This window comes from Tinamus guttatus, unplaced genomic scaffold, assembly GCF_059628265.1.
Source record: "Tinamus guttatus ecotype Peru unplaced genomic scaffold, ASM5962826v1 Tinamus_guttatus_pri_ptg000134l, whole genome shotgun sequence".
NCBI classification, from domain to species: Eukaryota; Metazoa; Chordata; class Aves; order Tinamiformes; family Tinamidae; genus Tinamus; species Tinamus guttatus.
The window spans coordinates 253,958-270,742 of NW_028288668.1; the positions used below are offsets into that span (position 1 = coordinate 253,958).

General features: G+C 37.0%; 1 protein-coding gene across 1 annotated transcript in view; it reads right to left on the bottom strand.

Annotated features, from left to right (window-relative positions):
- Nucleotides 1–16,785, bottom strand: part of OCA2 (OCA2 melanosomal transmembrane protein) — a 162,946-nt gene that overhangs the window by 110,706 nt on the left and 35,455 nt on the right. Inside the window, exons 6-8 of the mRNA XM_010222642.2 lie at nt 14,723–14,880; nt 12,862–12,944; nt 12,363–12,516 (exon numbers count right to left, since the gene is read on the bottom strand). Coding sequence (XP_010220944.2) covers nt 12,363–12,516; nt 12,862–12,944; nt 14,723–14,880 — 395 coding nt within the window. The remainder of the gene's footprint in view (nt 1–12,362; nt 12,517–12,861; nt 12,945–14,722; nt 14,881–16,785) is intronic.

Genomic DNA, 16,785 nt, shown 5'->3' on the forward strand with positions numbered 1-16,785 from the left:
ATTTACTTCTGTCTGCATTTCATGGAGTGGAAAATACTAAGGGTCCTTCCAACTAGAGTAAATGCTAATGATTCACAGGCTCTAGATAACTGAGTGGAACTGTTTTGGACAGTGGGACTATAATACGCATTTGAACAAGATTAAGCATAATGCATCCTCATCAAAGACACTGAAACAGTCAATAATTTTTGCAGATGTGTTTTCACTTTCCTCTACATTTTATTTCCTTTTTTAACAAAATCCATCTCTCAGCACTGACAAGCTCTTGCCTGGATGTATGCTTCTGCTACATGTATACACTCCTTTCACAAAAGTCATCACTGGAATTATTTGCACTCCGAACACACATGGCACAAATTCTTCTCCTTGTCTTTCATTCTCTCTCCATTTTCCTCCTACCCCCATTTCTATCATTTTGCGTACAAATGCTCTCTCACACACTCCCATCCTCTCTGGTCCTTAGTAGGGTGTCAAAGCCACATAGCAAAATGACTTCCTATATTCTTCTCACTCTCTTATTTCTTCCCCGCAGGATGGATTGCCACAGTTTACTGGTTCAGGCACAGTTTGGCCAGTCTGTACCAAACACTTCTTAGAAAGGTTCTTTGCCTTACTTGCCAGGAAGTTTTATTAAAAAAATCAAGCCATAGCCACAGTGACGGAAGTGGCAGAAGGACGAGGAAGATGCAAAGCCCGTATTCTCACAGCCTGCTCCTCACCTCCCAGTCTGTCTATAAACTTCATGACCTTTTCAGGAAACGGACGGCCTGGTCATCAGAATCATCCTCATTTTTGCCCGAAGAAGTCCCAGCAGTGCTGACTCAAAGAAACCACAAAGGAGGATGCTTGGAACAATACAAATCACTACTGAACACAAGACAGCAGTGTTATCCTTTACAATGCACAACTCACTTCTGGAACTCACTGACACAGGATATCAATTAAGCTGAGAGCTTGAATGTGTCAAAAAAGAGAAATGGATATTTACAGAATTAAGTAATGAAAACATCCAGAACTGCAACGACAGAAGCAATAGCCTCCATCAACAAGAACATCAACAATATACTGATGGCAATAGCAACCATAGGGTCATGTTGCAAGGTCAATTTTTAGCGGACAGAGATTAGAAAAACTTGTTCAGTGGGTATTTTGTTTCATAATTGTCTGTAGATTGTCTCATAAATGTTTGCCGTGTGATAATGCTGATTCTGTATGAAAGTTTCCATACTCTTAACTAAAGTTAATTTTAACAGAAGAAATCAAAATATCCCAAATCATTTATGCTACAAGTATGTTGGGCTTTACATTAACTAAATATATATAACCACAGCATTTAATTCAAAATGGATTTAGACAACTTACACCTTTATTTATCCAAAAGAGCTTTAAAATATTTGCACACTGTTCAACAAACCTTAGGTACACTGCAGTAATATCATTATAAAAACTGATCCAAAATTCCAAAGACCTTATTATCTTGTGAAGAGCTCCAGGAAGTAAAAGGAAATTATTTAGAAGCGAAGTGAATGGTGAACTGAATGCTATTTCACAGTGTACTTTCCCCAGCTGAAATCTAGGACATACATATTTTTAAAATATGCTTCTGAAGATATTCGATAAATGATACCTCATACCAAACATTTTATTTCCACAAGTCCCTCTTCAGAAGTGATAAATGGCAGTTGAAACATGACTGTCAGTGACTTTAATTTAAAGCTTCAAATGCAGCCTCAGTTCCTTTCTCATTCATATTTTCTCCAGTGAAGCTTGTTGCATTAAAATATAACTTTTACTGAAAAATTCATTTTCATATGATAGAATAGCAGCATTGCTGCATTGCATCAGTTATTCCCAAGCATATATCCACATATAAGTTTTGTACATTTTACACACATCTCCAGAGTAGCTGAGACCTTCCTTGTAAAATGAAAAGCCAAATCTCTCTTAGCTTTCACAAAGTGTCTAATTCAAATCTTTATTCTCGGGAGAAAAAGAAGAAGAGACAGGGGATACAACTCTACTTAGAATAGCTTTTCTTTTCTTTGACTTAATGTTTTATATCTCTCCATTTTTACATTTTAATAAGGGTTTACTAGGTCATAAGAAGATATGATCTGCAGTGGAAAAGTTCTTTTTTCAGAGAGGAAGAGTTTGTGTTTCCTGAAGATAATCAAATATTAGTCTGAGGGCCTCTCTAAATGAATTCCTTAGTCAGATCACCTCAACTGAAATTATTGTATAATTTCCTGTCATGTATTTTATAAATTTTGATGCTTTACACTGTTCTGGAGTATTCCAGCTGTTCCAGCAGAAGACAGACAAAAATCACTTTTTCATACAACAATGATTTGATCCACTGACAGTTTGGAACATAAACATCAAAGTCTGGAGGGGAATCAAGACCTGAAACCAAATGCAACATTTGCAGAAAAAAAAACAAAAAAAAGGATAATTTCATTTCACTTTTCCCTATCTCTGTCAAGTAACATAACTGTTAAAATCAAAAAAAGGTCAAAAAAACCCTTTGAATTCTGCACTATGAACTCTGCCCTGCTCTACTGATCTACTTCAAAGATTAATTGCATCAACAGCTGTATGAGAATTCACTTTATTGCAGGAAATTCACACAATCTCTACAGAATACAAACCAATAAGCTAGAAATACAGGATATAGTCAAGTACAGATGAGATAACACAGTAGAAAAGGAAGGTCAATAGAGCTAATTTCATCTACTTGATTTTCTTCATGCTCACTGATATTGAAGAGGTAGTCTAACCAATGCCAGTAGTGAAGGCATAGCAACATATTTCTCCCCCAGCTAGTGATAGCAGCTAACAATTTCCCTCCTCAGCCTTCCTGCTTTTTCGCTTGCTCCCTGCACAAGCTTTGCTGCTGCTTCACAGCATGGTCCTCTTACTAGCTCCTGTGAATCCCTTACTGTGGAGGTGCAGATAATGTATGCAAAAGAACTGGTAAGGGAAAATTAATTGCAGTAGAATTACATATTTAAGCAAGAGAGAGTAAAATCTGTAGGGATTTTCATGAAGCAAAAGAGAGTTATTGGTGTAGTTTAGAAAGCATATCTTATACGGAGGCAGAATTCAGGGACGGGCTAAAGCAGCAGAGCTCTTTTGGCACACATCAGCTGCTGAAAGTTCATGTGCATCAAAGACCATAAGGTGACTACAAGTCACTTCACGAAGTCAGTAACGGCAAGAATAGATATTTATATCTTTGTTTACAGGCTACGGCTCTGTTTATAGGTATTCTATATACATAGCTTTGCAAACTATAAAATATTGGTCTTATACTGAGTTAAACTTTTATGAAAATCATATTATTAAATTCATCTTCATAAATCAAAACCACATCACAGGGACAGAAGTATGCATTTGAGACCAATGACTTACTCATTTTCAAAGAATTTCATGGTGACTATAATAGTATATACACATAAGACATGATCAAGATCATTCAAGAACTCAGACTGGAAAGGTTTGTGAACTTGGAAACATAAGATGCGTATTTTACTATTAACCTGCATTTTTATTAACATTCAGTAAATGAGCGATCTCTATAATCTGTGGCAATAACATTCAATATACCTTTAATAAACTCTTTATAAAAAGTCACATTCCCAGTGCAAAAAGACCACTTCTCTAAAATAGAAACATTAGATTCTAGGGCAAACTATGTGACTCCTGAGGAATGCCTACAAAACCCCAAACTAAGAAAGCACTGATCTATGACATTCTGCTATAATATCCATTTACACTCAGACTGTGTGCCAAATTACTTGTTCTGATTTAATGTAAATGGACAGATTCATGTTACAAAAATCCCTGTCTTAAGGGAAAGGCACAGAAGGCAGCATTTTGCCACGTTCTAATACAATTATTTGAAATACAAGATAACATTATTCAAGATGATTATCTGAAAAGGCAGGTGTAATGTTATATGGCATACAAGATAGATTAATGCTTGTACCGGTTCACTTTTACTCCTATGGTATGTTCACTCAGAAAGCTAAGAAATACAAAGTAGGGAATATTTTTTGGCGTTTGTCTAGAGAGGGTAGTCTCACAATTCTATGATTAAACTTCACCAGCTGACATAATATTTTTTCTATTTATAAATAGCGAGACTGGAAGTGGTCAGATTTTGTTCTGCAAATAAATCGATTAATTCATTCCCCTGTTCAGTATAGAAAATGTATAAGCCAGCTCTGGATCTTTCAAAATTCTTTGTTATTCATCATTAAAGAATTTGAATGAACAACTTTGAGTCCTTTAATTGTCTGTAAGATTTCTTCTTCAACAACCTCACTGCTTACTATTCTTAAAACAAAAAGAAAAAAAAAGACACTGAACCAGTTTAAAGCAGTCCTTCAGTAATGCAAGGATAAACAGATCATTACTGTGAGGCATGAACAAGTCTGTATTTGAAATTTATATTCTTATTCCTAAGAAACCTGTGGGGAAAGAAAACGTAGAGAAAATGGTAAAGTCCATGGGAAGAATGAAAATGGCATTTGTTGGCCAGAGGATCCAGAAGGGCAGTTATTCCTGTATCATGAGGTTTAAAACAGGTGGTTTTGAAAATAATTTCCCAGCTCAGGATATTGCCAATGATGAACTGGAGACGGAAAGGTAGAGCACTGTACATAGCAATGTTTTCTCTCTGACTCATACAGAATACAAAAAGAGGTGTCTGTCAACCCTGTGTAATTCCAGCTATCAGTAGGTGTTTTCCAGCCTTTGCCCATTAAGATATCTCTGATATAAAAAGATTATTTTTATACATCCCCATGAAACTTTGGAAGGGGAAATTGGACCACATTTGACAGTTCGTGTGCCTCTCAGAGTCCAATTTAACAAGTGCATCATTGTTATTCACTATAAATTTATACTTTTTCCTGATGAGAAAATGGACAGACACACATATAAACAGACTGAGGCTCTGTAAATCTTGTGACTTGTGTCAGCTGGATTAATAGAAAGCAGATCTCCATGGAAAGCCAGCATAAAGATCATTTTGACGTGCTCATGAGTCTCACTCCTGTAATATTTTAGGCTCAAAAAACATTACATGTTACATGAGTAAAGCACAGAGATGAAGCCAAGAGATGCTAAAAAGCTAACGTTTCCAGGTGAAACACAACAAATCAGACTGCTGCTTTGGGCTGCTGTGATCACAGTTGCTGGATATAAACAGGCTGCCCTGGAAACAATTTTTCAGTCTGGAAAAACCTTTGCAATTTTGGAATATTTACTATTTTGCATCAGAAAACAAACGAGAATTCTGGATGCTGTCACCATCCGCATTTCCCTTTTCCCCCACGTCCACAAGACTAACAAGATTGTGGATGTCTAATGTCAATAAATTTACAAAGAGCAAGTCAATAAAGCTAGGCACAAACTTTATTTTAGATTCGCTTTCTGAATCTTTGTTAGTCATCTTTAGCAATATCAGAAATGACAAGATGGAATTACAGCCTTGCATTATGAACAGCATGGCAAACTGCAGCACCCAAATCACAATGAACTATCTGCTCTAACCAAGAGCACCTTTTGTAAATCTTTTATCCTTGATGTTTCCTCTCTTTCTCACTACAGTTCTCCTCTTCATCACTTTTTCTCTCTGGATAGTTCCATCAAGCCTCCCTTCAGTTTCCTCCCCCTTACATTTTCTCTGTCTTGCTTGTTTATTCCTTTTTGCCTTTGCTCTTGCTGGAGGAAGACATCATTTGAGGGCTCAAAAAGAAGCCGAGTGTCTCTTTTCCCCATTTGTGTGCATAAGAAATGTATGTGTGTTCTAGCTCCTTGTTAAAATTTTAAGACATCATGGCTCTCCCTCCCTTCAGTTGCCCTAGGCAGGATAGAAGCTGAACAGCAGCATTCAATTAAGCTAATTTAATGTTCTATTGCCTGTCTCAGAAAAAAAAACAACTTACGTAGTATGCAAGGCAGGGCAGCACATTTGTGCTTGACAGCCTTTCACAAATGCACCAAACTCAGCTCAAAATTAGTCTTAAAAAGCAATAGAGAATAGAAAATGGACATCTGGAAATTAGTTTTTACACTAAGTGTTGAAAATATCACTCTTATTATTATAGAAAAAAAAATGCATTCTGTGAAAAGTGGAGCCTGGATGACAGCATCTTTCACAGCTGACAATCTCATCTAGTCCTTAGAATAGCAAGCAGCACCATCCAGTGGCAATTTTTTACTATTAAGTTCTTAATTTAAGACAATCTGAATGCTACAGAGGTACCAGAGCATCTAAGAGAAAGTATTTTTCTTTAAAGCACGCATAGGTGCATGCACACATACACACTCGTGAGCATGCACACTCACACACATACACACACATACACACACACACAAACCAGAGACAAGACTTTTACCAAAATAAGTTAAACAATTAATGAGGCAATGGGTATAAAATCAGCGTTCATATTGGATTGACAATACCATTAACAAAGACATCCTCACAACATGTCAAACTAGGATCATGCTGAGAATGGTTGTTGCTCTACTATATTTTTTACTATATTTTTGTTTGAATTTGAACTTTTCATGTTTTTGTCTTTACTTCCTTTACATTTCCTTAATTGCAGTAACAAGCAGCTAAAGGATGGCTGCAATTTATCTAACCAGTCCTGGCTCCCTTTTTTGGCATTGTCCTGTTTTACCCAAGTGGTAGACATATCATCTGTACTGATTCTATGGTCCTCGTATAAGGAGCAACGTGCAATGCTCCTTTAAAGCACTAAGGTTATTTTGACTCTCTCCAAATGCACAGATATCTCATCACCCTCCCTGAACCAAGTAAGGGCAGGGAATGTCTATAAGCATTGATATTCTACAGTGGTTAATAACCACTGCAGTCCCAGGCTTTATTTTGGGCCTCTGCAACTGTGTGGGAGAACATTTATGGCACAGTTTTGCAAATAATTTACTCTAGGGCACAAGATAGATGGATCTTTTCTATGCCTGGGTCCTCTTACTCTGCACAGTCCACTAGCACCTATCTCAGCAGGCTTTATGACCTCCAGAATCCCCACATGCCTTGATGGCATTCCCCATGTCCATCCTCAGTTTCATGTCTTAAAACACATGATTTGTGTGGACTGCAAGACAGTCCTCATAATATTCCACATTTTGAGCTGTAAGAAAATAGAAAAAAAAAAAAGAAGGAAAGAAAAAGAAGATGTTCAAATAGTAACAATGCCTTAGGATTATGGGGATGTCAAAAGAGAGCCACTGGAAGGATGGGAGAACTCCTGGGAAGCATGCAACCCAAAGGAGCCGATTTTCCAACCTATGCCAGATTAAACATAGAAAATGACCTGTGAATTCCAAAATGCCTCTTTCTTACTAAGAGGAGAATGGAGATATTTAACAGATTGACTACTCTCAAGCTGGATGTTTCTCATGGATTTCATGTTTGAGGTTGCACACTGGACTCAGGGTCCATGCATCTGACAGAGTTTGCAACATAGATGTGCAATGCCCATCTAGGGCTGGAACGTTTGGACTCCGGGCTCTGGTTTTTGGTTCCATCTCCATAGCAGGTGATGGAGATTATCAAGGCGGTCTCTTCTGTCCTCCAACCAGGAGCAAATGTGTCTCAAGGAAGGACAAGAAAGTACTAGCTCTGGCTCGGGAGAGCATTTTTGCACTGCTGGAAGCTGGCAGGCACTCCTATATACTGGCTTTCCGTATCTGCCCTAATCTTGAGTTCCTCTGCTCCTTCCCACCACCGGGCAGCAGTGCGGGCAAGGGCAACCTTTTATCTTGCCCTGTGAAGTACAGCTCAAATTCTTTACCAAAGAGATGAGATGGTTTGTACTGATAATGTGCCCCTAATTTTCTGCCATCGGATAAAGCGCTGTTTTAATTCCTCTTCACAATTTTTCCATCATAGCATGGCTGGAAATAAAAGCAGCAGGGATATGTTCTTTTCCACAAAAGCCAGGGAGAGCAGCAGCTATGATTTTCTTTGTCACACATCTTTTCCAATAGAGGCAATAGATTTTCTTCTGTCCATTTGCTACCAATCTTTTGCTAGAATAAATGTGAAGGTGGAACACTCTAATCCACCCTCTGTCTATATTTAAACAAAGATCAATATGAGAATGGACAGGAATTGAGAAACCATGTCAGCATGGCTGACAGTAAGTTGATCACTGGTTTCTACAGCTTTAGTCACTGGGAAAATTCTCCCTCAACATCAGCCTGTTGCAATTACTCATTATTATATTTTATAACATTCCCTCTCCGCTGCATATTTTTTTCTGTGCAAATAGATAGTGATACTACTGGAAATAAGCAAAAAGTGGACTGTGTGAGCACAGACTGTAGTAATAACAAACATCATATTTCATTTGCAAAAATACTTCCTGCAAGGATACCCTGGCTCAGCCAGGCCACAGCGCAAGACGAATGGACAGAATAAACCACACAGTCTAATCTGTAAAAATTTTACTGTATGTAACTAATTTCTGCTGGTTAGAGGCTATTAAAAATCACTCTACATTGATTTAAAGAAATTAAACTTAAGGGATGCTTATTCATAATTTAAAATAGTTAATAATGAAAGTGTAATATGGAAAGAAAGTGACAGTCTCCATTCCATTAAAGTAATAAAAATTGTGATTATAAGCCCATGCTTCACAAAGTAAAAAGCTAGAGCTTTTAAGACCAGCTCTTGCACTTTCAAGACTGTTCTGCATTTTATTTCTAATTGGAGAAAATCCTTTGTAAAATACTTTTTTAAAGACAATTACTTTCATATTTGTTTCTTCTGGCATATTTAAATACCATAAGCAGTTAACACTCCATTTTAATTCACAGAAGAAAACAAATATATTATTAAAGGAAAATTTTGCACAAGGACACACAATAAATAATTCATTCAGGTTAATGATTGCTTTTTTAAATAATAAATACCTAAGTTAAACATACCTTCTTATGTATTTTATGTGGTATAGCTCCAGTGTAGCCACAAATACACAGCTAATAAGATTTTTACTAATTTGCAAAACTTTCCAAAATATAATAAAATATTTATAACATTGACAAATATTTTCAGATGTAGAAACATTTATTTTCAATATAATCAGCATATTATCCCAGTAGTCATGGCATGACTAATACACGTAGAAAGGGAAAAGAAAAGTCAAAGCTATCTTAACATATTGCAAAGCGGAAACAGAGAGATTTTACCCATGCCACTTTTCCTTGATTATGCTATACGACCAGAAGCAATCATACACCACTGCTTATTGAATTTGAGTGAATAGGGTGTAAATTATTGTTTTAATTATACACATAGAAAAAGGCTTTGATGGAAAAAGAATAGAAATCAAAGAAAACACAGAAAACATATTTTTCTGATCCATGTATCTTCATTCTAGCAGCTCGAAATTCAAACAGTATAAATTTTCTAAGATATTAGGTTAGATTTTTTTTTCAAAATGTCAGTCAAAAGAGACAACACTTTTTGAGCATCAAGATCAAAAAGGGTCTATCTCGAAATATATTGTGAACTAATTCAGTACATCATATCAACATCAGTGCAAAACTCCCAACAAAATCCACACCTTATACCAGATGTCCAAAGACCAATGTTAAAGCTTATTTATAACCCATCTTACCTACATTCCTTAGTAATCCTGGAGGTGGATGGCAAAACTAAGATAACAAAGGGAATCTGACACATATCTTCCTTTTTTAAACATACACAAAACCAAAAATTTATAAACAGAAACGACAACAACAAAAAGGCTTTTTAACCTTTCTTTTCCAGGAGAGCAGAAGGGAATAGAAAACTGTAAAGAGGTCACTGATCAGTATTTGAAGAAAAATCGATTTCAGGAGAATCTATGAGAGGGCTGAAGGAAAGGATGGGTACCTGAGAAAAAAAGAAAAAAAAAAGAAAAAGAAAGAAAGAAAAAAAAATAGATTTCAAGGTAAATTAGAAATGTCTACATAAAGAGAGTTAAAGGAAATATACCAAGATTTTCAGGGTCAGAATAGCACAGTGAACTAAAGCAACATATATTGTTTGTCTTAAGCACATGAAAGAAATTAATAGAAAAATAAAGAAGAAAAAGGGGAATCTTCCCTTAAAGGAAAGATACACGTATTTTATAGTATACATAACATGGAATCTTATTAAAAGAAATAAAACTTAAAACAAATGCTTGAAGAAACTAGATTCCATGGCTAAACATGTCTTCTGAAGACCAGAACATCTTAAGACAATAAAACCTACAAGAACTGGTGATTGACCTGCATTGTGCTCCTAGAAATTTGATGTCAATATAGATACAAACAGCTGCTTCAGGACAGAATTTACCCTGTATCTTTACACTGGTAGGAAGGTGTATTCACAACAAATATATTTCATTTTTCAATATGAATCTCTTACTTCATCAGTGTACTTCACATAATTTGCTCCCATATCTGCAGGAAGCAGAAACTTTTGCAGCTTGCTCTACTGCCTGCGGTGACTGAGGTAGCAAAGGGCATGTGGAGAATGAGAGGGAAGGATTAAAGATGAAAAGTATGGAGTGGCCAAGGTCAGAGACACAAGATCTGGGTATCCTGTTCAAGGAAAAGGACCTGGAAGGCAACCTTGGCATTGCTATTAGGAGCTGAAACAGATAAAACGCTTCTTCTCTCTTCATTGTTACAAGGCAACGTGAACACACTGGTCTAAAACTGTCTGGGATGTCCACACTGCCTGATGCTGCTTTGCTAATGATACTGAGTAAAGCAGAAAAATATAAAAGACTGATAAAAGGAGCAGCAGCACAGAAAATGAAAATCCATGAGAGATCAGTCCTGCAGCAAAAACAGCAATTGATTTCTGTGACAGTGATAACTACTAATGGGATAGCAGATATATGTTGAGAAATCAGGACTTCAGGCAACCGAAGTTTTAAATACTTCATGTAAGGTGGGCCACTGTTACATATTTTAAGAGTATTAACATCCATGTCATGGAAGGGATCCATGAAGGAGTCAAACAACAGCCAGGCTTTAGTCCCTATAGTTCCCTTGGGTTATGGATTGCTCCAAAATGGCTTTCTGTGACGCAGGCGTAAAACCTCATCCATTACATACATTAGTAACCTCATATTTTTGCAATTGCTAAAGGATTATGTAGTTTTCTTTGAAAATAAAAGCTGCATTAAAAAGTATTAAGATTATTTGGTGTTCTGCTGCATGCATATATACATTTAAATCAAAATCCAATCCAGTTCCCCTCCACCCTCTTTGCCCATTTATATGGTACATAGAGACAGTTTTAGCCCTATAAATAAATCACCACTCCTGAACCGTGTAATCTAAATGTCTGAAGCATCTATCAAGTTGTATGCATCTATTATTGACATTTGATTAGGAGATGTTCGACTATCTTATTTACCATTTTGGAGGATAACAGGATGAAAAGCTTAAAGTAGATAAGGGATACAGAAGAATAATGAGCATGCTAGACACAATTATTATGAAGAACCTTATAGACTTGAGTTATTTCTCTCCACTAGTGTAAATCAGATGCAATTCTATTGAGATAATTTATTGAGGCTGTGTGTGCTCATGTGAATAAAAAGAGATGTACCCTTCTATCTCCTTCTTATTTTAAGATAATCAGACGGTAATTGCTTTCAGTTTAAGGAAGCCTATTGGAGCCCTGTGCTATTTCCGACATGTTTTCCGCCTTCATTACTGACGTGAGGCCTTTTAGTTGGGTATGATACCTCAAGGCTTTGGAATGAGGTTGTAATATATGTCTAAAGTTCACTGTCCCTTGACTTCTTGATGTTATCTCTGACTCCATTTCCTCTTTAAAGAATATGGGAAGAGAAATACTAAATGTCACTCATATTAAAAAGCATGTTCAGGTTAACCTTTTAAAAAGTACACTAAATTTAAAGTTTGCTTTTTGAGGTGTCATAGAAAAGAAAAATCCAAAACATACTTTTTCTTCTACATGTTTGTCAGCTATTTTAATTAGTTTTTAAGCCAAGACTTTCCTCACATTTTTAACCAAGTTCTGCTTTTACACTCCCAGCCAAGCTATAATCTTTTTAAAAATACAAAAACATTGAGATGTCCTAATAGAAAGATACTCAAGAACTGTTCTAATGCTAGTATAACTTGCCAGAATTGGTTGCAATTCAGGACAATTTCCTCAAGCATATCTGAGAATTTTGTTCATGATATTAGGAGTGCTGATCGTACAGCAAAGAATCAGAGAGAGTACATTAAAATCCCAGGATGATACTGTCCCTGTTGCATTTACAGTGAAGGGGAAAAATAAAATCAAAGCACAAAATGTAACTTACTTCCAGTATAATCAGGACGTAGACACCTCCTAAGATGATGGATGCAATTGTTACTTGTGTTTCTATACTTGCATGCAGGTATTGGTACTTCACAGAGAGAGGGACACTCCCCGGCTCTGGTAGGAAAGCTTGAATGTTTACAAAGATGGTGCCTCTGGAGAAAGAAAGGGAAGTTTTGCTTCCTTATGAAATGAAACATTTTTAGTTTTATTTATACCCTAATAAGTATATACACACATATTTTTTTAAAAAATTGTAAGCAACTTTTTCAAATATTTTAACTCTACCCCTCTAGATAGTATTTTCTGGAATGTAACTAACTCAAGTACAAACCAGTCTTGGAGATACTTTTAAAAATCAAAGGAAAGGTCATGCTTTCCTGCCCCACTGCCTGCAGAAGGCAGTGATAGATTCTTTTCAAAATATTTTATTTTTCCATTACAGTCACATCTATGCAAACTACTATTTTGACAGATCATTTCCCAGTCTATCAGCCAACCTGTTCAGTATCTCAAAGGTTCTAGTTGTGATGATTTGATGATTTCTTCTTGAACTTATGGGTAGTGACCAGTTGTACACAACCTGCAACAGAGTAAAATTTGGTAATAATAACAAAAATTATCAAATGTGATATAAGACTCTGTGTCTTCTGTGTTTTTAATACCTGTTTTTTTTTTTTTCTATCTTCTATGTTTTTAGGAGAAACTTTGTGGACAAACATTTTAGCACATCCCAGTTTAAACCCTTTCCACTTGAGTGGGTATGTCAGAGACAGTCCCTGGTGTCTGCACAGCTCTCTCTGAACAATGCCACAAATTCTACAGACCTTACCCTGACCCTCCTCTGGGCTCTCTGCGGTGCCCCTGTCGTTCTAAAATATTTCCTCTTAAATTCAAATCACCTCAAACAAAAGGGAGTTAAAGTCCATCAGAGCAAAGCTTTTATAGCATGGCTCAACCATGCTCCCGCGGCCAGCCTTGTCTTGACAGACACATCCTCTAAACCATAGGGAAATTTACTCTTAGAGACAACAGTATGGTTCATTTCCAAAGACTACCGGGAAAAAGATAATGTACAGGAGATAAAGAGGATGAGAGGTCTCGAAACAGCCTCCTACCCCTAGATGTGAAGATGAACAGATAGTAAAATTTGTTCTTCATGAAAATTTTCTGAAAATTTACACTTAGTTGTATCCTTGCCGGTGACACTTACTGCTATTCAGGCAAGTTTAGCCAAACAAAGTCTTCAAATGCAGATCCAAAGACTGCATCTTTTTTTAATGAAAAAGCACTTGGAGATAGTTAAAACTCAGTTAATTGTAGCCTAAATTCTCATTCCTGTCCTCATCCTGTATCCTAAAAAGTGCATAAAAACATCTTGACTCGCTAATTTAGAACATGATGAACAGAAACATCTGAGTTCTGTAGATAGAGGGTAGGGTATTCTGGCTATTGCTTTGAGCATAGGAGGACCTGCCACTGCTGTGCCTGCAGGTGATGGGTTGCTGGAGCAAATTGTGCTCCAGTTATCCCACAGCAGCAGGAAGCTCCCTGGGCGTCACTACCACAAGCACAATTTACCTGTGTTTTCTCATCAGTGGGATGGGTGGTTTAAGAAAAAAAAAATGTCATTACAGTGTTGTTTGCTGTGCTGTGACACTGGTCCTGCTGAGGACAATGGTGGGAATACTTCTGAAATGGTCCAGCTGTCCAGCTGAAATGGTCCTTTTCTGCCACTGGCAGAAAAAAATAGGCTAACTCACACATACAGAGATAGAGGCAGATATTTGCTTGTAAAACTGTTACTTATTCAGTGAGGAAGCTTAGTTTGATGTTTCTTAGATGCACAAGGACACATCACAAAAGCTCTTCCTCCGTCCCTGAATTCTCTGGGGCAGAGCAGCAGGAAGTTGTTGCAGACCACATCAACAATAATAATAAGAAGAAAAATCTTTAGGGAAATAAAGCCATTAGGTGTGACATGTTTGAGAAAAAAAATGCATCATTTGAAAATTTGAAAATGTATTTCAGCAAGTGCAAAAAGGCACTTCACACTTGTTTTTTCCCTTTCAAAAAGTCTTTTGAAATTTTGCCAATTTTGACCACAAGAATATCTATGGCAAGTGTGAGGTCAGAGGCTTAAATCTGACAAAATTTTTGATACAAGAAGCTAAAGAGAATCTTAGAAAGATGAAATAAAATGCATCTTCATTATTATCTTAATACTGTTTCTAAAGCTGACGTTGATATATTTTTCGCATTAGGGAAAGGCACTACCTGCAATCCCACCCAATGGTGGTGGAGATGCAAGTGCTGAAACACATCTCAGAAAGAGTGAAAGAAAATTTTGAAGACCATCACCTGCTGCTGGCGTCTCCTTCTTGATCCAGTATCTTCAGTCTGGCTGATTTGTACCACAACATATTCCTCTGTTTGCTGACCAGCTACATCTGCTACAAAGGGACCTCCTACTTCTAATTTCATCAGGGCAGAATCATGGAAGTCTGTAAGATTCATAGCTGTCAAAAAAGTTGTTAAGGTGCAAACTTCCAGTAAAAATGAACAAAAGGTTGCACAAATTCTAGGGCCAAAGAGAAAAAGACAGAAACTAGTCAACTTACACTGAAAACACTGCTCACTTAAAATGCTTGGATTTATTCAAAGAATAAAATAGATGTTTGTTTCCTCACCAACCAGCACTAATTTTAGCCAGGACACACAGCATCACGCTGAATACATTCATCCCTTACTACTGACTTTTGACACTACTCACAGTTTCAGCTGACACTGTAGATATAGGTAGATATAGATGTTCCAAACTATTTTGTGAAAATCCACAGATACAGAAAACAGAAAAGTATCTATCTGTGCACTCTTTAAGTGCCTGTACTAGATGAAAGGCTGTACCATCAACTCAACATCTTAAGTGTCCCTGAACTCATATGGGTTTTGGAAAACATTGTGGAAGCTGCAACTACATGAAAAACTAAACTAGAATCAATGGCCTATTCATAACGCACAAATTTCTTTCTTTTTGGTCAAGATTTCTCTCATTCACAAGTTTTCTAACATCTAAATGGCACATATTCAAGCTTCTCCCAGGAGTCATGATCTCCTTCTCCTCCAGTCTCCTTCTTCCTTTTTTTTTTCTCTTTCAGACATGTAGCATGAGGTGCAGCCAACCTGCACTCCTCGTAAAATATAACTTAAAAGTCAGGCAACCATGATGCACAAATGCATTGGAAGTCTGGCTCTATTAGCTCCAGTACCTTGAGGATTATTTAAATTCAGCAGTGCTAGCAGTCCATTTCTGGCATGACTGAGAAAGAAGCATCTGTGGGAATCTGGGGAAAAGGGAAATCCTGAGTTTTTAACCCTTTGTGATATTTTGTAAATATAGCAGAATGACTATATCATTCTGTCGTTACTGCCTGTGACCAGATAGAAGGTTAAGGCACCACCACAAAAAAAATCCTAAGACAGGAAAGGATTGTACACATATATGTGCTATTGAAACAATTCGACATAAGCACGTCTTGAGTGTCTTAAGGTTCTTAACATCTAATTGAATATATTAGAGCGAATTTGTTCAAGAAAACATATAGGACTATATATCTAATAGAAACTTCTGAGAAAGAAGCTTCAATGCCCATAGGATTCAGAGATTTTAATAGGAGATGGAAAAACCCAATAGACCCAGTAGAGTACTGTATCCTGCCTCCCTGTGAGCCCCAGTCAGGCCATCGTGAGCAGATCAGGCCCTTGCTCCCCTCTGGCATGGAGTGCTTGATGGCACATCCTTCAGCTTTAAAAGTTGCATCTTGCCACATTCCTAGGAGGAAAAGTGCATCTGGACAAGACATGTCTCCCCTTCTCTCACCCAAAATATATCCTACCAAATCTAGCAGTGGGTGACTGGCCCATGCATTGCAAAGCAATGTAAATGCTATCCTGATTAGCACAGTGAGCAGAGCCACCACTAGCACTTTTTATAAACAGTGAGCCGCTCAAGCATCTATTTGCCTAAAAAAAAAATGACCAAGAAAGGATTTTTTTTTTTAAATGCAACAGATCAGGAGACAATTCTCATCAAGAGAAATTACACAAGGGTTTTAGCAAGGTTTTAAATATGACTTGACATCACAGTTCATCCATGTCCTAATACAGTGATATTAGTCTCCACTGGAACTACAGCTATAGCTTCAGCTAGAGACATTAATTATACTTCTGAAAAGCCTCCTGACCTGAGGTCATTAACTCAACGACTTGGGACACTTCTGACAGTCTGCATTTTATTAGGACCATAGTCAATAATTTACATCTACAAAAGCTTCAGGTCTGTGTAATTATGGCAGCTCCCATTTAAGCAATACTTTTAAAATAAATCCTGTAATTACCCAAATGACATATTAAGAGACTATTAC